Below are 27,339 nucleotides of genomic sequence, written 5' to 3'. Positions count from 1 at the left end.
AATGTGGCCTATTGAGACAGCAATTTATCGATCTAAGATATTGCTACTCAGCAGTTGGTTGGGATCGCACAGCTGTCATGTGAATATGTAATCGATGGGTTAAAGAGAGCTATACTCAACTCTACGCAGGATCTCAGCAGCTCCACAAGACTTGAACCAAAGAGGACTCCTGAACCCAAATGTCTCAGGTCTGCATATAGCATCACAATGGACGTACCTGTGTGTGGAGGCTGCAAAGAGCGCACATTGCCAAACTGAACTTGCCATTGTTATATGGGTCCAGCATCTGCCATGATGTTATGGGGTGCCATGATCATCCATTGCTCACATAGCTAGTAATTTGAGCAACATGTTACATTTCTGAGATGTAAAGGACTTAAAGAGGAAGGAACACACAGCAAATGTTGTGGGTAAGGATAACCAAAGACAGTGTATTATTGGCAGGACACTTAGAAAATGTAACAGATCTACTAAGGAGACTGCCTACACTACGCTTGTCTGTCCTCTTTTAGAATACTGCTATGGGATGTAGGATCCTTACCAGATAGGACTGACAGAGTACATTGAAAAAGTTCAAAGAAGGGCAACATCTTTTGTATTATTGCAAAAGATGAGAGAGAGTGTCACTGAAATGATACAGGATTTGGGCTGGACATCATTAAAAGAAAGGCGTTTTTCGTTGCGATGGAATCTTCTCACAAAATTCCAATCACCAACTTTCTCCTCTGAATGCAAAAATATTTTGTTGACATCAACTTACATAGGGAGAAACAATTACCACAATAAAATAAGGGAAATCAGAGCTTGTACGGAAACATATAGGTGTTCATTCTTTCCACGCACTATACAAGATTGGAATAACAGAGCATTGTGAAGGTGGTTCGATGAACCCTCTGCCAGGCACTTAAATGTGATTTATAGAATTCCATGTAGATGCAGATGTAGATCTGGTCATGGGTTTCTGAAAGACTGGCACACCACCAATCCCCAGCCTACACTATTGACGAAGGCTGGTAGGGAGTTGCAGCAATACTGAATGACAAGCCGATATAGGTCATCCAAGTTCAGATAGACTCATCTATTGTTACTGCTGTCAGAGATCACAGCTTTGTGAACTAAATTTCACTCTCTTCATCCACAATTACCTGCTCATATTGTGACACTAGTAAGGACAAGGTTGACTCAAAAGATGACAGAACACAGATTTCAGGCAGTTTATGGATTATTTACTATTAAAAACAGTCTTGATCAAGATTTATATATTAAGGTAACTGGTTTCGACCACTACTGTGGTCATCTTCAGACCACTGAGTAGGAACCTCTTTCTGCTGGAGACTCACTAGTCATTCTCTCAATGGTCTGAAGATGACCACAGTAGTGGTCGAAAACGGTCACCTTAATAAATAAATCGAGATCAAGACTGTTTTTAATAGTAAATACTTGTAACTCATTGATCACTGCTACTCCAATAATGTATTCAAAAGTAATTAGTTTATGGATTACTCCATTTAAAAATTTCTGATTATATACATTTATTTTGAGAAACAAGAATTATTCTTCTCGTTCAACATTGACATCCACTGTACTTAGTATCTCTGATTTTAGATCAGAATGAACACAAGTGCACACAATGCCCACATGATGAGTTACAGTATGTGAATAACCATTCTAAGTGAATCATCCACGAGATGAACAGAGTATGAGGAGGTGCTTGGTTTTTAACTGTCTGCCGCAAGAATTACTTGGAACTTCAGAACAGATCAAAAAACTTGTCAAAATGAGCCATTAATGACTGCACATTGGAGTGAGCACTATGCAAGCTCAATGAGTATGTTCTATTGTGGCCACTAAAATCGCATTCTTCCATGGAAAAGTGTGTAAACAATAGAATAGAAATTGTATACACAAATGTGTACTAGCAAGGAAATTGAGCAACTAGTCAGAGATATCTGCCAGTGATGTAATTATATTTTCTTTGAGACATACTGAGCCTCAACTCTGAAATTAATCAAATGTTCAGCTTAATTTATTGGAGTCTGAATTTGAACCTCACTTTTCAGATAGTTTCAATCGTGAAATGTTTGAAAAGCAAAATACAATGCCAGTATAATTAAAGTTTCACTAGACTATACACTTAGTGTGCATTTTCTGTATCAGAAAATCCACAATTACAGCATGAACACCAAATTTTTATTACGGGATATCACAATTATTTCATATTCCAACAAAATGTGCTAATCATTATTTCTTCTTACTAAACAGACACTAACATACAAACAATCAGTAAGAATTGCAACAATTTCTTGAAAAAATTATTTCTTCCAATTGAGAGACCATCTGTAGCATGGACGCAATAGGTAATTGGTCAGTGTGTGTACTCACCTTACACCACTGCAAGTAATGTTTCCTTTTTCTACATTAATTAGCATAATCAGATGTTGCTGTCATCAGTATATTTATTATACTGGAAGTATAATTCTAATGGATTTTTATTTAAGTGTCTTGGTTTCACAGTTGAGTATTTTTGGCTCATATATTTCTATTTCTAGCACACATTATAAGTCTTCAAATTGATCATATGCTTTTACTATATAACAATAATGATACTGTACCTATTTAAAAAATCAAATAAAAATAATATAATAATTTTGTCTCTCACCAATTCGAAGGGAGATGTGAACATTTTTTGACACCCATGCCACAAAAAGTTCATTTTGAAATACAATACGAATTTGGTTTAGAAGTGTAGACTGCAGTTTAACACTGTTAGACTCCTGGAAAAAAGATAGTGCAATGGAGTAAATTACTTTGGTTTCACACAAAATTCAATAATACATAGCTACATAAAAAAATACACATGGAGAAAATAAAATATGATTAGAAAATATTGACAAACAGCATCGGTACAGGTTGTTACCTCATGAACCTATTACAGAAATGGCTTTTGGCCTATGGAAATAAATGATGCAATGGTCAACAGAAATCATAATGAAACTGGATAGATAAGAAATCTACTCAGAAAGAGGCACCAGGAGAACATATGTACAAAAAAGGTTTGACTGATGCAAACTTACGGAGGCAGTGGCTCCTTCTTGCAGCAGAAAGGTTGAAGTGGAAAGAGTGGTAAAAGGAAAGGAACAGGATAGGTTTAGGAGAAGGTGTAGAGTTTGGAGAAGCCACCCAGAATTGCAGATCAGAGGAGATTTACTGGATGGCATGAAAAGAAAAGACTGATTGTTGAGGACTGCAATGGATGAGAGGTGAAAACCTGAGAGCTTAAAGTTGGATGGCAGGGTAACATGCAAGACAGAGATAGTGACTAAAACATCATGCACAAGTTAATAAGGGTAAAAAGGTAAGCGCATCGTATGAAACAGGATTGGATGCGATGGCCCGGGAAATCTGCTTTTCAGCAAAGCTGATACTGCTGATCCCTCAAGAAGACAATTCAGAGCACACCACTTGCCACTAGTCTTGAATGTATTAATCAGCTACTTCGACAAGGCCATGACATCTTAAAACCGTGACCTGAAATGAGACCTATTATGTCCGAGATTCTGCCCACCACACCTTGAACAGCTTTTCATCATCCCCCCAATCTCCCCAGTTATCCTTGTTAGACAATATGCTCCTTCTGCACCCATCTCCCTACCCTATGGTTCCTAAACCTATGACCGCCCCACTGCAAGACTTGCCCTATGCACCTGCCTACCACTACCTATACCTGCCCTGTAACTGGCAAAACATATACTATCAAAGGGATAGACACCTGTGAAACAACATGTCATATGCCAGCTGTTATGTAAACACTGTTCAGCCCTTTAAATGACTACCAAGAAGTTATCAGTTCAGATGAATAGACAAAGGCAGAGAGTATATATCAGCAACACACAATAAAATGTTGCACAGCATGCTCTACGACATGACAGTCATGACCTCGGTGCCTGTTTCACTTCACACACCATCTGGATTCTTTCTCCAGGCACCAGTTTCTTAGAATTCCACAGGTGGGAACTAGCACTACAGCAAGTCCTTGGTTCTTGCCACCCACCTGTTCTTAGTTTACATTAATTTCTTCTGTCTCAGCATTTCTTCACAGTAACGACTCCTTTCTTCACTCCATTTTTTATCTGCATCTTTCATTTTCTGACCTGTCTATTTTTCACCAGCCCCATCCCATGTCTATTACATATATTGCACTTAGCTTTTCACTCTTAGTCACTCATACACAATGTTTTAGCAGTAATCTCTGTCTTGGATATTACCCTGTCTTCCACCTTTTCAAATCTCATCCGGTGCAGTCCCCAACAACTCCATTTTTTATCTGCATCTTTCATTTTCTGACCTGTCTATTTTTCACCAGCCCCATCCCATGTCTATTACATATATTGCACTTAGCTTTTCACTCTTAGTCACTCATACACAATGTTTTAGCAGTAATCTCTGTCTTGGATATTACCCTGTCTTCCACCTTTTCAAATCTCATCCGGTGCAGTCCCCAACAATCAGTCTTTCCTTCTTGTACCGTCTGGTAAGTCTCCCCTGACCATGGGTTCTGGGCGACTTTTCCGAACTGTACCCCTTGTCCTAAACCTCTCAGGTTCCTTTCCATTCACCACACTTCCTTCCCATTCAACTCTTCTGCTGGAAGGAGGAGCCACTGGCTCCAAAAGCTTACATAAGTGAAACCTTTTTTATATGTGTGTTCTTCTGCTGCCACTTGCTGAGTGGATTTCTTATCTGTCCAGTTACATTATATGGTCAAAAATAGATTATTTTTGTTGTTAGAAATCATAATGAGCATTATATACATCACTATTAGTGAATGTATGGCTGCCCCCCAATAACTCATTGAAGGTGTACTTCCTGTTTCTTACACAACCATTAAGAAAGTGAAGATCATCTCATAATATTGGCAGACATCATGTAGTAGCTTATTCTTTGGTTTCTAAGATTCTTTGTTGTATTTTGTTTATCGACAGCTTGCAGCCAAATCATGGTATTTATGCACAAGGCAAAGTCATGTTAGTAAATAAAACAGAATAGCATTTCTAGTGTTTGTACCTATTTCACAATTCTTGATGCTGAACTTTACAACACAAGAAAATAAAATCAAGAAAGAAAAAAAAATCCTATTTTGCCTGTGTGAGAAATTAATGTCTTGGGGACCACTGGAAATGTGATGGAAAAAGTACAATGATGCTACATTTGCCATCCATGTTTAAGAAGAGTAGACTGTCGACTGTCAACAAACTGTGTTATTAATCTGGATTTAATGTTCATTTCATACATTATGAACATATTGGGTAAGTGAAACATCTGCTGTTATCAACTTTGAAAAAGCTTACACTTGACTATTTACCACAAAGTTTTACTGAACTAAAATATTTAACATTTGTTAATAACATGGTGGGACAGTGATTAAATAAACATGGTAGAAAGGATTCAGCGTTTCTTTAATGAGGAAAATATTATGAGATCAAAGTGTTGCCACTGACAACTATCATCTTGATATCTATTTTATAAGAGTATCAAATTAAGTATTAGGTGAGGAACTCCTAATAAAATCAACACACAAAGATAACACATTAACAACAATGGAAACATGGTAAGTCACTGTAATACATTATGAACGATATTTCATTCATTACATAAAGTGGAAAAGATAACATTCTCGAAGTGCTTATATGTATAAATCTAGAGTCAATTTCTACATAATTAATAAAGGTGGAATTAGGTTTATTTCTGAAAATTAGAAAAGAAAATGTGAAAAGACTTCTTGAAGTTGGGAACAGAAAAGTTTTTACTGGAATTTCTTGGCAAATCAGTCCACAAACAGTAATGTTTCTGGTCAACTCTTGAAAAAATATTACACTATATGCATAAGAGCAAAAAGCGCTAAGAAGTATTCAAATACATAAATAATCAGTTTTATACAATACTATCAATTATTTCATCCAGAGTTTACATTGCAGTCTCACCTAAATACACAAGGAACGTTCAATAAGTAATGCTATACTTTTTTTTCTGAAAGCAGGTTGCCAGTGCATCATAGTATTCCTCACTCATTTGGCTGTATACTTTATTTTTGAACATATCTCCATTCAATGTGATGGCCTTATGCCACCTTACCGGGTGAGCCCACATTCTCACAAGGTACCACACTACTGGTTGACACTGGAGTCAATGTCTTGCTGCATCAATAACATCTGCACCATCCATGTATGCTTCTCATGGAGTGAATCCTTCATTGGGCCAAACAAATGAAAGTCAAAAGGTGTGGGATCCAGACTGTAGGATGGATAAGGAAAAACATTCCAATGAAGTTTTGTGAGCTCCTCTCAGATGCACAGACTTTTGTGAGGCCTTGTATTGTCATGGAGAAGGAGAAGTTCATTTGCGTTTTTTTGGTGACAAACATGCTGACATCATTTATTATTTATTCAGTTTCCTGAGGCTAGCACAACACACATCGGTGTTGATTGTTGCACCGTGAGGGAGAACAGCAAACAGGATAACGACTATAGAATCCCAGAAGACTGTGACCATGACTCTATTCTCAGAGCATGGCTTTGAACTTTTTCTTTGCAGGAGAGGTGATGTGGTGCCATTCCTTGGATTGCTGTTTTGTTTACAGTTCAAAGTGATAGTGATAAATGCACTATGAACAGAGATGGCGAGCTGGAAAGCGAAGTGTTTGACTGAGTGTCGCGTACATTTCAACATCACAGGAGTCACAGTTGTGTGAGGCCAGCAGAGGAGATTGGACAGGTTTGCGGGATCTTGTTGTGATGATGACAGACTCACCATGCTTTTGTTCACTGCCAGGTATCCATAGATATTCTGCAACTGCTTATGAATATCTGCAATGCTCGAGAGGGAGAGGGAGAAGGAGAGAGAGAGAGAGAGAGAGAGAGAGAGAGAGAGAGAGAGAGAGAGAGAGAGAGAGAGAAATAACTTCATAACACCTCTCTGCTTGACATCATTTTGAAGACTACGTATAGCACCACCACTTATTCCTACAACAATCTTTGCATTTTTTTCAACAGAAATTGGCAGAAGAAAAAAAAAGCTGCATTACTTACTGAATGCTCCAGTAAGTAGCATTATAACTAAGCTACAAGTAGAGCTGTTACAGCTAAAAGAAATGGAAATTAGGCCAATGTCAGGTCATATTGTTTATGTACTATAAACTTAATAAACATCATAATGTAATAGAACAACAGCAACTCATGAGTTTAGAGAAACCAAAAATAATTCAAGTAGTAGATGGTCAGAATATGAATAAAAACATTTACTGATCACAGCTCATTATCCTTTCTACAGAGCTACAAATCAATAGAAGCCTACCAAGGCAAGCCTGGGTTTGTAAGAATGTGATTACTCAATTGCTTTTATTAGAGAAATAGATGACATAGTGACAAACATGTTGCCTCATCTAAATATCAGTAAGCCTACAACAGGCGGAGAATAAAAAGAAGAGAATTTTACAAACAAGAGCTTTCAGGGCCAGATCAACAATCTTTGAGAAATGATACATAACATTCTAAAGCGCCATTCTTTGTTAGTGAAGAGCCCCATAAGGTACAGAGAATTAATAATGATAACTGCACACAATGAATCTTAAGAAAATCACAACAGCTGTTATTTTAGGTGCCTTTATTAATCCACAACCGTTTTCATTCTATATAAACATCCTCAGTTGACCTAACATTCAACAACACTGACTAGGCTAAAAGCTATTGAAACATCCTAATAATATATGATATGTAACTGTTCATTGACTATTCATCAACTGTCTGTGTAAATATTATCCACAAAGTGTCTGAAATGTACCGATGTCATGGTTTGAAATGTCCAGTTGCCCAATGAATTTGAAAAGTACATGCTGAAATACAACAACAACAACGTTTCAGTTTATTGACTGTGCTTGGTACAAGCACAGCCAGCGGTACATGTTGGGTAGGGCACAGCCATTCAATGAAAGACATAAACATCCTGGTTGGCATCTATCAGCATACTGACTTTAAGACAGCAATCATTTCAAACTAAGTTTATGACGAAGCGTGAGGCGGCAACCTAATAATTTACACATTCTCAGCTTAAAAATAAAATGTAAAATTACTTGATGTGCTAATTATGTCATGAATGCATAAAAGAAATTTTTAGGGAAAAGAATTAAAGAGTTGACAGTCAAGTGTAAAAGATACTATAAATGTATTCTAACATTTTGCCAAAAACAACTGAAGGTTCGTATGGAATGAAACTGGCCATTGATAAACATTCATATCAATCAGCGAAGGAAGTACAACATGATCAAGATTAAATAATGTTACACATATTACATTTATTTAAAAGCATACTTGAACAACCTTCTAACAGATGTTCAATAAATGCTCCATGAGCCCTATTACATGCCTAATGTCTTCATAGCCACAAAAGTACTGCTCTGTAAAGCATAGAAGGATTCTAGTACATGTTGTGAAATGCACATCTGATATGGACAGTCAGCTCAGCTTCAGTGAAAATTAAGATGATGTGCCCTACACTCTTGTCATTCCTCTAAAGAAAAAAAGTCAAAGACTGTTGAATCATGCAAACTTGCTAGCACATAATATATCTTATCAAATACATCCATGAAACTTCCTGGCAGGTTAAAACTGTGTGCTGGACTGAGACTCGAACTCGGGACCTTTGCCTTTCGCGGGCAAGTGCTCTACCAACTGAGCTACCCAAGCACGACTCACGCCCTGTCCTCACCACTTTAATTCCACCAGTACCTCGTCTCCGACCTTAAAGCAGTGAGGACAGGGCTTGAGTCGTACTTGGGTAGCTCAGTTGGTAGAGCACTTGCCTGCGTAAGACAAAGATCCCAAGTTCGAGACTCAGTCCAGTACACAGTTTTAATCTGCCAGGAAGGTTCATATCAGCACAAACTCCGCTGCAGAGTGAAATTTTCATTCTGGAAATACATCCATGTTCCCCAGAGAGGACAGATTGCTGACACGCAAACAATAAAATGTGATGAGGCTCCATCATGTGGACCCAGAGATTTCTCTCCACAGGAAATGGTACTACGTTCAGGAATTCTGTAATTTACGGAAGTTGTTGGTCAGGTCCAAAAGCATTCGATGTTGGTTTTCACGGTTTCAGACATGGCTATTTGAACTATAAAAAAAATCTTGCATAATTCGGTAATATAGTTTCTATGATGGTGTGGTTTGCGTTCCTGCAGTAGCCACAAATAATTAAGAGAATTTTGCTCATTGCACCTGTGACAGCTCAAATACCTGTACAATTGTCCAGCTCACATACTTGTATAATACACTCCACAAAATGTCAGTCACACAACAACCTCAAAAACCAGAGTGCTTACAGAACATTTTTCACTGCCAGTGTGCTCCTGCCAGTGTGCTCAAGACAAGGAATTACTGTTTTTAGAAGTCAGCAATAGAATGAAGTGAAGCCATTATGTTGTAAATATTTCCTGTCAGGAAACCAATACTCTTCAACATAATGAGAGCATTTGCCATGGTCCCTTTTTCACCATATCACTTGTCAATGAGCTCTAACAACTCTTAGTCCACACTGTGTTCAGAACTTAAGCTGTTAACAACAAGGGGTGTATGCCAACATTTTAACATGGCAATTTTAGATGGCAGTATTTTGGACAATGGTTGTATGAGATACTGCTAGAGGTCGGGCTTGTTCTATGTCGTTTATGGCACTGCCAACTTCAGCAAGCAGTCGTAGTAGCCATTCTGGAGAACTTTGTGTATTCCAATTTGCTTTACATATTGTGCTGCTTATTGTATTCTTTCCGTATTCTGAAATAACTGAAGAGGCTGTATAGGTCCATCAAAGGGTTCAAGTATGACTCTCATGACCCAAAAAGTATTTAACAAAATTTCTTTCATGATAATGATAACTCACTTTCCTTATGTCAGCTCTAAATACTCACACAAATTTTTAAGCCTTTGCTATTTATTACTTTTGGCTGTGAACTAGCTTCTGCATACAACAAAAACTCTGCATGTGGTAATCATTCAACCATTCCTCAAGCTGCACTTCGTAGATAGACAGGGTCATTAGAGGTGGAATGTACATCATAAACTTTTCCAGGGGGATTCACATTCAAATTGGTATGGGCAAAGCAACCATTGTATCCAGCTCATACAAAGAAAGAGCATTTTATAAATCTAAACAACTAAATTTAGATCACAGGTTCTGACAGCTGATGAAATTACAAATTGAGTAACAGCAGTTACATTTATATGTATATGAAGCAAGTACATAAATTTAAAAGCAAATCTCTCCCTGTAAATCAGTTGTGTGTCAAGTTTTGTATCTACCAATGTGTTATGGAAGGACTGGCTGTCGGACAGTAATCTAGAATAATTATGCAATTACCCTAACTCACTTTCATTAAAACTCTCAATAGGTCCGTACGAAAACAAAAAGCCACTTCTGTTCAAATTTTTTTTTATGGCACACACTGTCATGGAAGGAGACATTTATCTCTGTGTTTTTGTGTTGGCATCATGTAAAGAGGGCAACCTTAGAACTAAAAAAACTGGTCCACGTGTCTGAGGATTCTGCATAAACTTCATTATGTACATAGACAGTTCATCCATCCCAGGAATTGAGAATCTGGACAATTTTTGCCTGTTATTGACATTAATACTGGCAAGATATTGTTCCAGGAATTCCAAGTATTTTGAGAATGTTTTAATTTTAAATTTGAGGAGGATAACAAATGGCAAAAGAAATAATTTTTTGTATGATATAATTACAAATTAACACTTTTTTAATTTAATTTTTCCTTTACTTAATGCTGTGAAACATTGCTTCATCCCAAATTTCATGATTCTAGGTCAATGAGAAGTAACCTATAAATGTTGATGAGTGAGTTTATGACTATCAAAACATGTGACAGATCACTCTATCATTTGATTGAATTGACTTCGAAGCTAATGTTTATTACACCACAAAGGAACTGCACACCTTAGTATGTGATATAAATTTCAACTTGATATGTCTACCTATTCCTGAGAAAAATAGGTCTTAACAGACAGATGGACAGGCAGACAGTCGGATAATAAATGACAAAAAAATATTTTTTATGTGATGTAATTTCAAATTCACAATTCTTGTATTTTTTTCCTCTAGCTGTACTGTAAAACCTTGCTTCTTGTCAAATTTCATGATTCTAGGTCAACAGGAAGTACCAAACAGGTTTTGATGATTAACAAAGTGTGTGACATAATTAGCAGTATCTTTTGATGGCACTGACTTATAAGCTTCAATTTTTTTTTCACTGCCAAGAGACTCTAGACCTTAGCATGTGACAAATTTCAACTTGATATGTCTACCTGTTCTGAGAAAAAAGGGTTTCTAACAGTCACACAGACAGACGGACATGACAGTGACCCTGTAAGGGTTTCATTTTTACTGACTGAAGTACAGAATCCTAAAAAGTCCTCACCGCCAACAAAGATGTTGCAGGTGTAGGTCAGTGCAGCCACCTCATAGGGATGGCAATGTGGAGCATGTTTTTAGCCATGGAAACACCCTACTCATGTTACAAAACTGCTGGAGACACAACATTTTGCCTCACTCACTTAACTGTTTCACTTGTTTTGTCTTATTTGTCAGATTCGTTTCCAGTTTGTTATTTGTCAACAGGCTCATTGGTGTAGATGTCTGTCATCACGCTAGATAACAGCATGCTCTGACCTCCATTACCTCGGAAGCAGTCTTGTAGAGTTAGCTATTAATTCCACGAGGTTGTGAGAACATGGCCTCAACAGATGTCAGAGTAAAGATGATGCTTGCCTGAAGTCAAAGGTCTGATTTGCTATCCGTCTGTGTACTGCCAATACGTAAGTGCTATATTCTACGCTGCCACTTGCAATAAATATCTAGAAATCCCTTGCCTAACTAGCAACTCCCATTCTCTCTTTCACACATAGTTTTCCCCATCAACTGCATTTGAAATTCAAACCATTTTGTTTATGATGCAAGAGTAGTGGTTAATTGGTCTCCTACCATATTGTCATAGCATTCTGAAGTTCTATGGGCTGGAGTAAGCGAACTTCTCTGTCTCTTTAAAACTTTTTCTGTTCTAATAATTTCATGTGTGCAACAGGGCTATTCCTACTAATATTCTGACACTGTGAACCAGGGGCTCCCATAACAGAAAGGCTGTCTCAATCTCCATACATACTGAAGAATATATCTAAATAACATTAAAATTCTACTAATTGTTTCTTGTCTGTAACCATCCCACCTGTCCCTCTATATGTATACAGCATATTATGGTATAAACAGACCACAGAACTTATGTTTGTGAACACAAACTGATTGTGTCAATAAATTGATTTAGTGAGTGTAATCACTAACTAACTATAAAAGTGTCCCAAGCTGGGGCACTTCAACTGGCAACGAGGTGTGGCAAGAATTTCACGTGACTGTTCCAGATACGCTTCTGTGTTTTGTATTGACATGGCGTTGGTAGATGTACCTGCGGAACTTACTTATCCAATGATCCTTCTGCTACAACCGATGCAGTGGGTCAACGAGGCTCTTCTGGAGAAGCTCACGGATCTGGTGCACTGACCACTATAAGTTTCAGAGCACATGGACACAGCCCTTGCCCCCCAGCCAGGAGTTCCAGCAGCCACCCCCTGCCTTCGTAGTGTTTGACCACAAAGTGAAGCTGTGGTCATTCTACCTAGTGCATATGGAATAACATTTCTTGGTCCATGTGTTGACAGTTGACGTCTAGTGGCGTGCTTCTCTTGTGGCCAATGCCGGCCCCATTGTGTACCTACTCATCCAACAGCAGCATTCTGAGGGTGATCTGGACTCTTGTTTCCTATAAACCTGAAGTCCTATGTTCATGTGCCCATGGCCATCTACCATGTTTTTAGTTGTTACAATCTTTTTCACGAGTCTTATAGGGAGTGGATTAGCTGACTCCAGGGACCCTCGGGACTGTTGTTTCTAGCACACTAATGGCCAGTGTAAACGTTTGTACACTTCCTCCTTGGTGTGTGACACAGTTCTAGTGCACTCCCCAAATGAGGCTCTCCAGAACGATTTGCTCAACCTTAAGGAACCCTCCCTTGAATACCCTTCCCTCCTGCAGTCAATGTTTTACTAGCCATTTTTCCACCACGCCAAATGTTTGGCATGTGGAAAGTCTGGCCACAGGTCCAAAGTTTGCTGCTCCTAGGCGATGTCTGTCGACTGGGCATCTCCTGTCACCTCTGACTCTGACAACTCTGACGGCAGTGATACTCCGCCATCTGTTTTCCTGATCCACATAGTGCTCCCTTCCTGCCACAAATCAGTGTCTCTCCCTGTCCTGCTTGACGGCATCCCAGATTCTCTCTAAATCGATACAGGGTCCTCTGTCACCATCATTAACTGGCCGACATATAAGGCCCTGGGATCTCACCTCTCCCCCTCTCTAGCCTTCCCACACCCAGCTACGCACTTTTAGCAACAACCTCATTCCCGTCAAGGGCACCCTCTCTTCTCGTAATCAGTACGGGGATACAGCTCTCACGGGGCACATTCTGGTGGTGATCTACCTGGCACTCCTAACCATCTTGGCTTGGACCCTTTCACCACTTCGGGGGATGCAAATTCACAATACCAATCCTCATGTCAGTCATGTGGAGGCAGATTCCTTTCCCTCCAAATTGTTTGCCAAGTACCTCGAAGTGTTTTCTGCACCCTCTTCTGGCCTCAAGGACTTTGAGGCACATGTCCCACTTCTTCTGTCAGCTGTTCCTAAGTTTTAGAAAGCTTGAACCATTCCCTTTGCACTCCGAGACCATCTCCAACAGGAACTCTGGTGTCCTCACTCCTATCTCCAACAGTTGCTGGGCTACCCCATAGTTTTTGTCGAGAATCCAGATGGTGCCTTACACATCTGCAACCATTTCAGTGTCATGGTCAATGCCCAGTCAGTTGTGGACTCTTACCCTATCCCCAAAGTTGAGGAGATTTTGTCTAAACTGGGCAACGGCAACATTTTTGCAAAAATTTATCTTTGTAACACATACCTCCAACTTCCTTTGGATCCAGCGTCCAGGAACATTTTCGTTATTAATACCCCATCGGGTTTTTTCAATACAATTGACTCCCTTTCGGTATCGGCAGAGTACCGGCGATTTTCTAGCGGTATCTTAAGCAATTTTTGTGGGATGTTCTGCATGCTACCAACTACCTGGATGATACCTTGGGTGCTGGTGTCTCTGCCGAAGACCTCAGCCACAATCTGGACCTTTGTTTGCAGTGTTTGATCATATGGGCCTCCATTGTAACAAGGACAAGGGTGACCTGTTTGTGTGACAAGTGGAATATCTTGGCCATATCCTTCGTGTTTCTGGAATCCACCCAGTCCCACAGTTTGTTAAGTCCATCCAGAAGCTCTCTGTGCCTCACAACAAGACTCAACTCAAATCTGTCTTAGGTCAACTGAACTATTATCATCATTTCATTCCCAATGCAGCTGTCATTTTGGAGCCTCTCCATCACCGCCGCTGCAAGAATGTCCAGTGGCGCTTGTCCCCTGGGTGAGACATGGTGTTCCACGTATTAAGATAGGCGCTCCTCAAGCCTACCTGCTTGATGACCTATGATCCCTCCCAGCCACTCATGCACACCGCCAAAGCCTCCAGTTATGATGTGGGAACTGTTCTTCCCAAGTGACTGATGGAGTGGAGTGGCCGATTGCATTTGTCTCTAAAACTCTTAATTCTGCTCAGTGTAACTACAGCCAAACCACATAAAAAGCATTGTCCATTAGTTTTGGGTCCAAAATGTTCCATGATTATGTCTATGGGTGTCCATTTATCCTCTATATGGATCACAAGCCCCTGCTACTCCTCCTCTGAGCTGTAGCACCTGGTCCCACCAACATAGCCTGCTGCCTCCAGCACTGAACCCTGTTCCTCTCTACCTATTTTAATGAGACAGTTTTTCACTCTACCACCCATCATGCCAAAGCTGAATTCCTTTCCGGCTTCTACTGGGAGAGGATCCGGCATTTGAAGCTGATCCCAAAGTCTGCTGCCACCTCGACTCCACTGTCAATGTCACCATTGTGTGGCTACCCCTAGTTGTGGACCTCTACCAACACCACGCTGCAGAAGATTTGATCCTTCATATCCTCCTCCAGCACATCCAGCACTGCTGGCCCTGCAACAGGAAGGCTCTGGCACATCTGGATCTCAGGTATTCTGGGGTTGTCGCCAGGACCTCTCTTCCCTGGCATTGTTCTGCTACTGGGCGACAACAGCCACACTCGATTGGTCATTCCGGTGGTTCTCCACAACTGCGTCCTCTGGTTGCTCCACGAAGGACAATGGGGGACTGTTCTTACCAAGCAGCTGGCTTGCCATCATGACTACTGGCAGGGCATGGGTTCTGATATCATGGATTTGGTTGCCACCTGCCCTATCTGCCATAGACAGCAGGTGGCCCAGCCTCAGTGATACTTCACATCGCCATCCCTTGGTCCTGCTTATAATTGGACATTGCCGGCCCCTTCCTTGGCTCATTGTGGCTTATTGTAGTGGACACTGTGTCCAGTTTTCCGTTCATGGCCTGCATGTCTTCCACTTTCCTCTTCCCACACCGTTTGGGTCTTTACACAAATTTTCGCCCTTGAGGGCCTTCCTGAATCTATTGTCACGGATAATGAGCGTCAGTTTACTTCCTATGAATTTTCTGCCTTCTGTACTAATTGCAGCATTGCATTAATCCACACTACACCTTTCCACCCTGCCTCCAATGGCACTGCAGAGCATTTTGTGTGGACTCTAAGCCTCAAATATCCAAACTACACCAGCACCACTCCCTCAAAGAGACTCTTCACCTTTTTCTCACATCATACCATGCCACTCCGACGGAGGGCTCATCTCCAGTAAAGAGCTCCATGGTCACCCTCTCTGCTCCTCTCTGTCCATTCTCCATCTCACAGACCATCCCACCTCTCCCCCTTCTTCCCGTTGACATTGTTTTTCTCCTGGACACCAAAATGGGCAATGAATTTTGTCCACGACCAGCTCCAGTGGCTGCCGGCCACCATTTCCCATCACCTGGACCAAGTTATACTTCTCATCACACTCCTCGATGGCTCCCAATCCCACAACATCTAAACCAACTCTGCACCCACCGTAGTTACCCACCTCTGACAGAATCGGCCCCTCCTCTCTCTGTTTCAGATACACAGGACTCTTGACTCACTGCATGCCCAGCCAATGTGTTGCTCCTGTGCCCAGCCTGTTGACACCTTCACCTGCTGTCCCAATGGACATCGATCCACCAGCATCCCCTGCCCAGCCCTGCAGCTATGCTTCCGGCAATGACACGGCCCTCGACTTCAAGTCTTGCCTCTGCCTCTGCCTCTACTCAGTATTTCTTGGGGAAGGGGAGAAGATATGCTGTGTTTCCGGTGTCTCCTACAATGACACCAACACCCAATGTCACACTGCTATGCAGGTCATCGCTCCAGCTCCACAGGCACACCAGCGGAAGTCAGCCGAATTTCACCTGGCCAAGGAAGCACACTAGTACCAAGGGCACACAGAAGAGCAGTAGAAGCTCCCACCCTTTGGTGCATCTGCCACACCATTTTCCTCAGCCAATTCAAAACCACATCGCTAAACCAATAGCTATCTAATAGTCATTCATCACATGGGTATAACTGCCATCACCCGGAGAGCAGCAAGCACTTCCATCTCCACCAGCAGAAGGAGAAGTTTGCCAGCACCACGCTGCCGCCCAGACTCGACATTGCCCTTGCCACCCAGGACCAACATGCATTTCCACCCAGCACCAACATGCATCACTACACAGGGCTCAAGTTGTGGACTCTGAAGTTGGAGCTCCTTGTATTGCTCATGAGATGGGACTTTAATTTTCTGCCTACTGTGCATGTGTATGAAGAGTCTTTTTCTTTTGCAAGAGAACTTTTCAGAGGATAGTCTCACCAAGATTTATTTATGCTGTTTTCCATGAACTTTAAGTTGTCATAGAAGTAATTCCTTTATTTTCAAGAAGGATTTTTTTATTTGTTTTGAACTGCTAACAGAGCACAGAACTTACATTTGTAACCATAAATTGATTGCGCCAATAAATTGATGAGTGAATGTAATCTCTGAGTTACTGTAACTGTGCCCCAAACCAGGACACTTCAAAGTCCATGGAAAATTAAAGCTTCATATCACTCCTTGGGGCATGCTTGAAGAGCACAACCATCAGCACACTGCACGCAAAAGAAGGGAACCAATTTAGATGCCCAACCAATTTAGAGACCCACACTCTAACACAGTTTCCACTTGCCACATACAGTCAATGCAGCATGTATTCTTCATAGCCTAAGAATATTCAATTTGAAAACACAGTTCAGCTATGTGCATTCTAGATCTGGCATTTTCTCATATGGGGTGGCAAAAACTGTCTTAAAAAACTAAGTAGAATAATTTGCAATTAAGTTTAACCAATTAAACTATTAGCAAAAAATTGATCCATACATATTTGGAAAGGAACTAACACCTGTAATGTCTCAAGAAAAGATAATTCACACTTTATGTCAAATATTAGCACACACTATAAAATATGGTATAAGCTATTATCATACATGTTGAAGTATGACAAGTTCAAGAATCACACTAATACACAATTAAATGACTAAGTTTTAATTGACTTTTCATTCTAGTATAGTGTGCAATATTTCTTCAAATACATTTCAGACTTTATTTTCAGTGAATATAAACAAAGGTTTTGGAGTGTCTGAGCCCAATGCAGTTAATATAGACAATATGTAACATAAATTATTCACTTACTAAAAGATCCCAGTCTTCAGATGACAGTGGTGAAACACACACTTTGCTCACTGCAGCAACATTTGGAAAATAAGAAATAAGCACTGTATCCTCATTTTTTAACCCTAGTTTCTGTGCAAAGACAGAGCTAACAGAAACTTCATTTTGTTCAATAGAACTGTCTGCATAAGGACTCCAAGAAACAAAAGCTACCTGCTCATTGCCATATTCCATTTTTAATCCTCCAACCTGCAATTAAAAAAAAGATAATTTAATAATCTGAATCATAATGCTTTCCATTTCATATGCTGATGTTTACAGATCAGTCTGAATATTTCAAGAATGATTTGGGAAAGGTCTACAACCACTCTTCCAAGCAGCATATACAGCAAACTCCAATTTACTCTATGTAGGGAGAAACACAAACAATGAAAATACCTCTACCCTGCTCCACTCAAAATTAAGACTGCCAGCCACAGAGTTTAAACAACTATTTCAATTTATCCTCTTGGATTCCATTCATTCCATGCTTCTGAATTTAATTCGGTTGGCATTACATAGTTTCAAAGTGAGTTTCAATACGGATGAGAGACTTGGAAAATTATAGTTTTCCTTTGGGTTGATTTTCCTCTTCCATGGCTACTATGTTAGCTGATACTCAAAGGTAAAAATGCTTTCAAGTGCCCAACAACATCAGTGAGAAAAAATAAAATGTTACACACTCAAGAACTGATTAAGAAAACACCACTTGCAAGCACAATCACATTCAGTGTACCAGTAGTTTAAGGAATGGGTCATTTGCATCCCAAAAAGCTTGCAGATACCATATCAAACAATGGAAAATCCAGGATGGAATTTAACAATATTAACTGATAGGGCTGTGTGTGTGTGTGTGTGTGTGTGTGTGTGTGTGTGTGTGTTATTTGCATGAGTGTGTGTATGAATGTTTTCTAATTTTGAAGGCCTTGTTGGCCGAAAGCTCAGTTTCCGATAGTCTTTTTGTTGTACCCATCTGCGACTCAGCATCTCTGCTACGTGGTGAAAAGACTATCCTTTTCATAGTACAGCTTGCACATAAGTCTTCATGTGTATTCTTCACAGTTCATGGCTGCAGCTCTATCTAATACCAGAACAGATAGTTCAGCACTTGAGGCTCTATCACTAGATGCTCAGTAGGTTCAGTTGCATTAGGTCAAAGTTAACTTTCAACATTGCTACTGTTAATGAAAGAAGCCTATGTGATTCTGAGTCTAAGATACAATAAAAACCATGCAAGCCTATTATGTTAAAATAGAAGGCCACTTCATTCACTCAATTAATCTGAGAAAGATAAGACTGGACAAACTAGCAGCAGCTTACGCATGCCATCTTCTAGGTCCCTCCATTCCCTTGGAAAGGAAAGGGATTGCCAAGAGGTGAACAAAAACAAACAGGCAAGAAAAGAATGTGGTAGCATGGGATGAATGATTACAGATGGAAAGACAGATGATTAGAGCTTAACGTCCCATGACAACTAGGGCATTAGAAACGGAGTACAATCTCCGATTGTTTCAAGGATGGGGAAGGAAATTGGCCATGCCCTGCCAAAGGAACCATCCCAGAATTTGTGTGGCATGATTTAGGAAACCTAAAGTAGGATAGACGGATGCAGGTTTGCACCATCATCCTTCCAAATGCAAGTCCAGGTGCTAACCACTTCACCATCTTGCTCAGTTGAGTATTGCAGATGGAGGGACATGGAAGAAGGGCGAGGGGAGGGATGGGGCAAAGAAGAGGGGCAGGTGTGTGTGTGTGTGTGTGTGTGTGTGTGTGTGTGTGTGTGTGTGTGTGTGTGTTCCAAACAAAGAATTCTTCAATGGACTCTTCATTGCGGGGGGGGGGGGGGGGGGCATTATCTTATATAAAATTGCTCAAGACAAATTAATTACACTGGTTATTTGACAATCGAATGACCTTGCTGCAAGGAAAGATTTTAATTAACTGCATTTCTTATTTCATGGAAAATAACTGAGTATGTTGTACCTTCACATAAAGCCAAATGCTTTTTCAATGCCAAAGAGTATCCCTATAAGGTGCTGTCCATGTATGTAAGCTTTCTCTAGAGCTGTCTCCAGTGGAGTCATTTTGTCTAAAATAGAACAGCACTTTCTGAAGCCACATTGCAAGGTTCTGCTAAGTGTCTTACTCACCAACACCCATACTAGAGAGTAATTTACCATTCATTAAAAGGTTTACCTACACAGCATGTGACAGCAGCACAACAGTAACTGCATATGGAGGTGCTATCCTTCCCTGGTTATAAGATGGAAATCACAATGGAGTCCCTCCATGTGTCTGGGTATCATACACAGTTGAAAAGATAAAGGAGTGTTTCTTTCACATGCTATTTCTGTGGCTGTATCCTTCACAGCAGACAAGGTGTTTTCCAGTTCTACACCGAGAGGGTGGAATTACAGCCTTCTCAGCTGTAGAAATTAAAGTCCAAATACCCCCTCTCTACAGCCCCTTTTTGATGTAGGAATGTGTGATCTCTGTTTCCGAGAAACGGTATGTTATACAGGGAATTATCCATGGCTTGTACTAAGTCAGCTGGAGAAATTTATGTAACCTCATCATTTATTATGGCAGAGATAGCTGTTCAGCTGGTTTTACCATAGAGCCTCCAGATTGATTCTCATACTCTTGTGTGGGATGAGGAACCATGAACAGCATTCAGTAACTCTTGTCATGACATTCCTCAGGTATCGTAATTGTTTGCCGTGTTTTTACCCTCGTTGCACAAAAGGCTGTTAAATTATCTCATGTTTGTCTGGTTTCTAGCTTTCACAGCACTGCCTATACCTTCCTGATTAGAGACCAGCATTTGTTTTTCCACCACAGTATAGGTTGCCTCTTACGATGTTACGAGATCTTTGGTGTGCATGACTCAGCCACAATATAAATTATACTTTTAACAGAACTCAACACGATCTTCATGTACAAATGCAAACTGGGAACAGAGCATCCAGTATGCTCTACTGATAACTGATTTCAGCAGCTGCCTTTTTGGTTCTCTTAAATCTGAAAAGTGTGTCCAGATAGGGAAATGATCGCTTAATGCAATTCAGTGCCCACTTCTGCTCAGCAATGTCTGCGAGGGTATGTGCATAGATGGAGAGGTCAGTGGCTGAGCATGACACTGTGACTCAGCTAAAATGCACAATTTAAGAAGACAATGGGATCCTCGAGAATGCAATCCCTGGATGCAGGTGCCGTTGGAACCCCTGAGTACGTGCTGTGGATTAAATCCCCAATAAGTAGGAATGGCTGGGGAGTAGTCTAGTAAGGTCTATGAGAGCCTATTTATTTAGTGGGTCATGAAGTGGTAAGTATGCAATGCACACAGTTTTCAGCAGTACTTGGATGACAACAGGTGTGTATGGCAAGCTGATGGTGAGTGGAACAAGTGGGCTGTGGTATATGCTACTAAAGAATGACACTACCCCGCCCACAGCCCTGTAACCACTAATGACATATTTCCTACGGAGGCAGTAAGTTACTAGCACAGAGGCATCAGTAGTTTTCAAGTTTATCTCCAGCAGATAAAGGCACAGTGGACTTTTCTGTGTTAGGAGTTTGAGTTCCTCCATATGCGTTCTGAGTGCACTTGCACTCCATTGAGTTATGAAAGCTACCAATCAATGATGGTTTTCTTTTTCACTGCCTCTCTTCTTTGATATCAGGTGGAAGATAATAGGGGGAAAGCTGCCAGTGACTTTGGTTCCTTGATAGGGATACCTCTGTCCACAAAGTTGCCTTTGCCATTAGAACACAACAGGACTTACCAATCCAATAGTTTTAAATTGATTTTCTTTGGCTTTGCTGGCTTTTAGCTGAACCTTTCTCTATTATTGAATGTGATAGTGTTGGTATGGGTAATGATGCAGACTTTCTGAGCTACTACAGATTTAATATTTTTGTTTGGAAGACCAACTGGCTTCTAAGCACCTGAAGGTTCAGAGGAAATTTTATTTTTGCAGGTGCAGCTGCAAGTGTATGTACTTTTTCCCAACTCAGATATCTAAATCTAGTTCAGGTTTTGTTCTTGATGATTTTTTTAAGGGAAGTTGCATCATCTTGAACAATTTCTTACGCTCCCCATATGGGATTCTCCTTGCCACCTACAGTTTCCAAATATTTTTTTCTTTAATGTAAACATGGCACTCCTTGCCTTTTAGATACTTTGGTGGATATGCACACAATTCATTTGTTTTGGATGCCTGTTATCTGCATCTACTACACATAGCTTCACTATTACAACTAAAAGTTAATAATAAGTCTGTGGAAATGTTAGGCATTTAAAATATTTTGTTGGGTTTGGTATTTGAATCTAATTTCATGACAAATAAATCAAGCTGTGATATATTCTGGTAGTATGAGGGAACTAAATGCTAAAATGAACACCATAGATTTTCTAGTGACTCATTTACATTCTTCTTCATGTTCATCATCACCATGATGCTCGCATTTGATTATTCTTCCTCCATTTCTTTGGGGTTAGGTTCCATTAGATTGTGGAATTTAATCACACCCTTGCTGAAACTGACGGTGGAACTGTGGGGTGGTGAGTAAGTAATCAAATGGTTGGTACTTTGTTATGTTGTTATAAAAAGACACTTAAATTGTTTGGGCGTACTTTACACCTACCTCTGCTTCTTACAAAAGCCTAATAATTATTTTTGTGGCCAGCCAGAAAGCACTGGAGAACAAACCGACCATAATTTCTAGGCTGCAAGTCCACATTACTCTTTGTACTCACTGAAAGAAAATGCTCCTACTTGCTATTGACTCGATGGCATCAGGAACTATGACTATAAACAAAAGTTTTGAGATTTAACTGATTGATATATTCAGAAAATGTTCATACACACAAAATGTAATATTATCCCTAACGATGATAATAATATCCCTATCGGACAGCAGTACTATTAACAGTTCAGGGACAACCTCTATGGGAAGTTCCAATTAAAATGGTCTATTGCCCTGACTTCTAATCACAAAAAATTAATTACGAGCCTTAAAAGTGGAAAATAATCTTGCCATTTGCCACACAGTTTAGTTCACATTAAGAGCAGCACACAAACAGTTGCTTCCATGAAATCTTTGCAATCTAAGATGGTGTACAGTCCTTGCAAGTTCACTTCCTACTTTTACTGAAAACAATTTCATACAGGCACAGCAGACCGTCAGACGGAACATCTGCTATGAACCGCCTTACGCACATGTAGTAGTATCTAAATAGTCGCTTTCTCGAACTTGTATCAATCTATCTCACTGTTGTTTAACAATGTACAATCTTCTTTATTATTATATACAAAGGGTTAAGCTTGCTTTAGTTACTGAAAAAGTTTTATCTCAACTGCATTTAAACTTTGTTGGTTAGAATTTTTTGAGTCAAATCGACAGTAGAACATGACCTTTGAACCGCCTCTTTAAGGTTTCTTGTAATTATTATTATTTACAACATAGTCTTAAAATTTTGTATGGATGTTTTCTTTCCTGAATGTAATCTAGTGCTGTAATTAGAAATTTCTATTACTAACACAAATGATACCTAATCTATCATCAATAAGGACGTTTTGATTCCAAATTTTGTTTTTAGTACATAACTTCAAAACTAATAGAGGTAGCTTATTGGTGCCCACAGTTACTGTTTTTATATCACACAAAGGCTACATACAAATTTTCATCTTTCTGTGTTTAATATTTAGCACCTTCAATTTTCATACAAATGCTGATTTTAACCAAAATATTGCTCTGATCAAGTTGAGACTTGTAAGTTTTAGTTATGACACACTTTTGCATATCCTGAACAGTTTTTAGCTTTGTAGTCTTATTATTCGGTGCCACCCTTTTCTTTTAATTCTCAGACCTTACAAAACTGAAGAATACACGGATGAAGTTTGGAAAAGTTATTTTAATTTTTAATTTCACTCATAGATTATGGTTCAATCCTTTGTATGTTGAGCACAAATACATTACGAAGATGTGGCGCTGGTAGAAATGAACTGCGCAAGCCCCAGTACACTCCGTGCTTCTGTATGTCTTACAATGATACAGCACTTGTTTCACCTCACTATGTGCTGTGGTGACTAGGGACACTGACAACCCTCACAAAAGTTATGATGCGTCAGTCAAAGTAAGCAACACACACACGCTCTGTAGCAGCCATGCGGGAACATCAAGTCTAAATCCAGACTGCCAGGAGGTGCACTGAAAGCTACAAATCATCAGGTACCTCACCAGGCATCAGCAAGAGGTTGATGGCCACACCACAAAACCACACCCCCATATGATCACAAGTGACTAAAGAGCAGAATGGCTCTTCCTGAAGAGTGAGTATTTATGCCAGCCTAGGAACCAGTGTGGGTAGTTCTCAGGACCAAGAGCAGTCAGAGTGATGAGCTGACTGCTTACATTCCATCAATTAAGCTCTAATTGACGTGCCACTGGAGAAGACTGTGTCACACCAAGAATTTAGGCTTGCAGTAGGCAACAGTTCTTCAAGTGCTAGATTTTTCCATTTTAGTCCTGGCTGCCAGGAGTTAGTTGCAGCCTATACCTCAGAACTGTATTTAGCAGGAACCACTGAAGAGGTGGAGTTAATTTCTCATTATCCCTGTTGTAACCACCAGTGTTTTTCAAGCTAATAAAGAAGCTGTTTGTAACATCTATTGGAGCTCTTCTCAGTTGGTAACAAAAAGTATGATTTGTCACTATGCATACCAGTTAGTATATGGTAGATGCCTAATGTTTTGGAACCCAAAAGCTTAGATACTTCTTGTTGTGCAGCTGTCTCAACCAGTTAAGTGTCATTTGAATGTCAACTCATTCCTTTCACAGACCCTAGCAATTGGTTCTAAACCTTCGCAAATATCGAAAGGAAGATATTTTTAAAAGATCTGTTCTCTCTCTCTCTCTCTCTCTCTCTCTCTCAACTTTTTCTTTTTCTGTGAGTTGTAAGTCTTCTGACTCATTTGATATGTCCTATCAAGAACTCCTCTACTCTTCATTTCGGAGTAGCACTTAAACCAAGCATCATCAATTATTTGTTGGATATGTTCGTCTCCATCTCCCCTATAGTTTTTACCCTCTACACCTCCCTCTAGTACAGCTAAAGCTATTCCCTGGTGTTTGAACACATGTCATATCATACTGTCCCTTCTTCTGCTTAGTGTTTTCCACGTTTTCCATTACTTGTTGAATAGCACATCCCAATTTCTATCAGTCCACTAAATTTTTGACATCCTTCAGAACTGTATCTCAAATGCTTCAATTCTTTTTATCAGGTTTTCCCACTGTCCAAGATTTACTTCCAAATAATTCTGTCCTGTATATGCACTTTCTCAAAAAATTCTTCCTGAATTTAAGGCATATGTTTGGTACTACTAGGCTTCATTTAGCAAAGAATGCTCTCTTTGCCCATGACAGTTTGGTTTTTATGTACCCCTTACTTTGTTTGTAATTCCTTATTTGACTCTGAAGATAAAAGAACTGGTTCACTTTGTGTACTTCATAGTCCCTAACTACATTGTAAGTTGATCGCTAATCTCATCTCTGTTTCATATTTCCACGGTTTATTCTTAATCCATATCCTGTGCTCATTATAGACTGTTCATTCCACACAACAGGCCATGTATTTTTCTCATTTTCACTGAATACGGCTATGTCATCAGTGAATCTGATTGATATCCTTTCACCCTGAAGTTTAATACCACTCTGAGACTTCATCATTACTTCCTCGATGTACAGATTGAACACTACTGGAGAAAGACTGCATCCCTGCCTTACACCATTTTTAATCTAAGCACTTCATTCTTTGCCTTCCATTCTTACTGTTCCCTCCGGGTTCTTACAGATATTGTGTAGTACCTTCTAACCCAGTAGATTGTGATGGTGATGATGGACACATGACAATGGAGTATTTAACAACCCACTTACCAAGATTTTTGAGATGAGTATGGTTAAAACAAATTAATAAAAGTTTCAACACGGATGAAATGAAATCAGTTGAGCCTTCAGAGTCATGTCATGTACAATCCAGCGTGACAGACTGTGAATGCATTTGGTAGGCAGCCTATGACACACAGTCAGACAAAACTACTGAGCAGTCAAGGGATTCCATAATTGTAAATTATGGTGCTCATCTACAATATTATTAAATATATATTTGAAAATCACATACAGAGTATTTTCTTTTTTAAAAGTAGTCAAGTATCAAATAATTATGGACATCTGAAGAAGCCAATGTGGTAATTTACTCCACCCTTAGCATAAAATATTACTATTTGCCATATTCATTTAAAAAATATGGCCTTGTCACTCACAGACAACTGTTGAAAAGTTGCTACAAAGGTGAGCAACCAATGGTATTGCTTGCAGGCATCTCCGGTATGGAATACATTCTGTATACCTGTCACACGAAGAGTAATTGCTGTCTGAGTGTAAGCAGATGTGTGCAACTTCAGCACAGAAGTTGAGCATGAGACTTGTTCTAAATGTGCCTGTGGTCAATCTAATGGACTCATGGTGGACAGAATCCGGTACCTTACATTATGATGATCTAGCAGACACATACACTGTGCATCTCTAATAAAGTTGGGATGGAAGAGAAGCTGTATAAAACTGGAGCAGACATATTTGGTCTACGACCCCCCCCCCCCCCCTGCCCCCCACCACCCACCCCAACCAGTGTGCAACACATTAAAAATAATAAGGGCTTTGCAGGACCAAGTTCTCAAGTTCTGCAAATGAGGCAGCCACGTAACCTGGCCAAAACGGAAGCTCAGATAACTCACTGAATCTTTGAAATTTTAAACAGTGATCCTTATTTAAGTTCTAGGAGGTTAAAAAGGTGATGAGAGTGGTCAAAAACAAAACAAATCAACTTTTAGGGTGAAAACATAAATTCTGTTTTTCATGCCTGTTTCTTCAGTCTCTTAGTCATCAGCAGCTGGTGTGTACTTGACACTACACTGGAATGTGAACTAAAAACTGACAGGTTGTTCAAAAATAAAGAAAACTTAACAGGACATCTTACTGTGGATGTAATATTAGCTATAGCCAATAAAAACAAGATCAAGCTTAAAACTCTACCTTGAGAAAGTCATTTTCTTGTATAAAATTACCCAATAAAACATTGCATGCTAACTAGACATCTAAAATAACTTTGCAAAGAAAGGACCATATAAAAATAGGAAGATGCCCCTAGAAGAGTTGTGTATGCACTTGTCCAAGGATATTATGCCTCAAAGCAGTATATAGGGTTTCTCAAGGGGCAAGGGGGGGGGGAGGGGGGGCTAAGGGATGTCGCTTAAGTGCTGGTTGCATAGGAAACTCTGTCTAAAATCCAGACAAGACAGAATTTGACTATTCACTCCAAGGCCTCTACCACAGTCTAGTGAGGGCAACATTATGGTAACTAAATAGTTATTTATGGTCTTTCCCCTGTTTAAGA

General features: G+C 39.8%; 1 protein-coding gene across 2 annotated transcripts in view; it reads right to left on the bottom strand.

Moving 5' to 3' along the window:
• Positions 1–27,339, bottom strand: part of LOC124594977 (peroxisome biogenesis factor 1) — a 383,457-nt gene that overhangs the window by 327,302 nt on the left and 28,816 nt on the right. For both annotated transcript variants that reach the window (XM_047133503.1, XM_047133504.1), the window contains 2 exons: positions 17,865–18,092; positions 2,660–2,774 (listed from right to left, as the gene is read on the bottom strand). In XM_047133503.1, coding sequence (XP_046989459.1) covers positions 2,660–2,774; positions 17,865–18,092 — 343 coding nt within the window. The remainder of the gene's footprint in view (positions 1–2,659; positions 2,775–17,864; positions 18,093–27,339) is intronic.

Source organism: Schistocerca americana, chromosome 2 (genome assembly GCF_021461395.2).
Source record: "Schistocerca americana isolate TAMUIC-IGC-003095 chromosome 2, iqSchAmer2.1, whole genome shotgun sequence".
In the NCBI taxonomy this organism is placed as follows: Eukaryota; Metazoa; Arthropoda; class Insecta; order Orthoptera; family Acrididae; genus Schistocerca; species Schistocerca americana.
The sequence above is the reverse complement of the archived record's forward strand: the minus strand, read 5'-3'. Positions and strand labels throughout refer to the sequence as shown.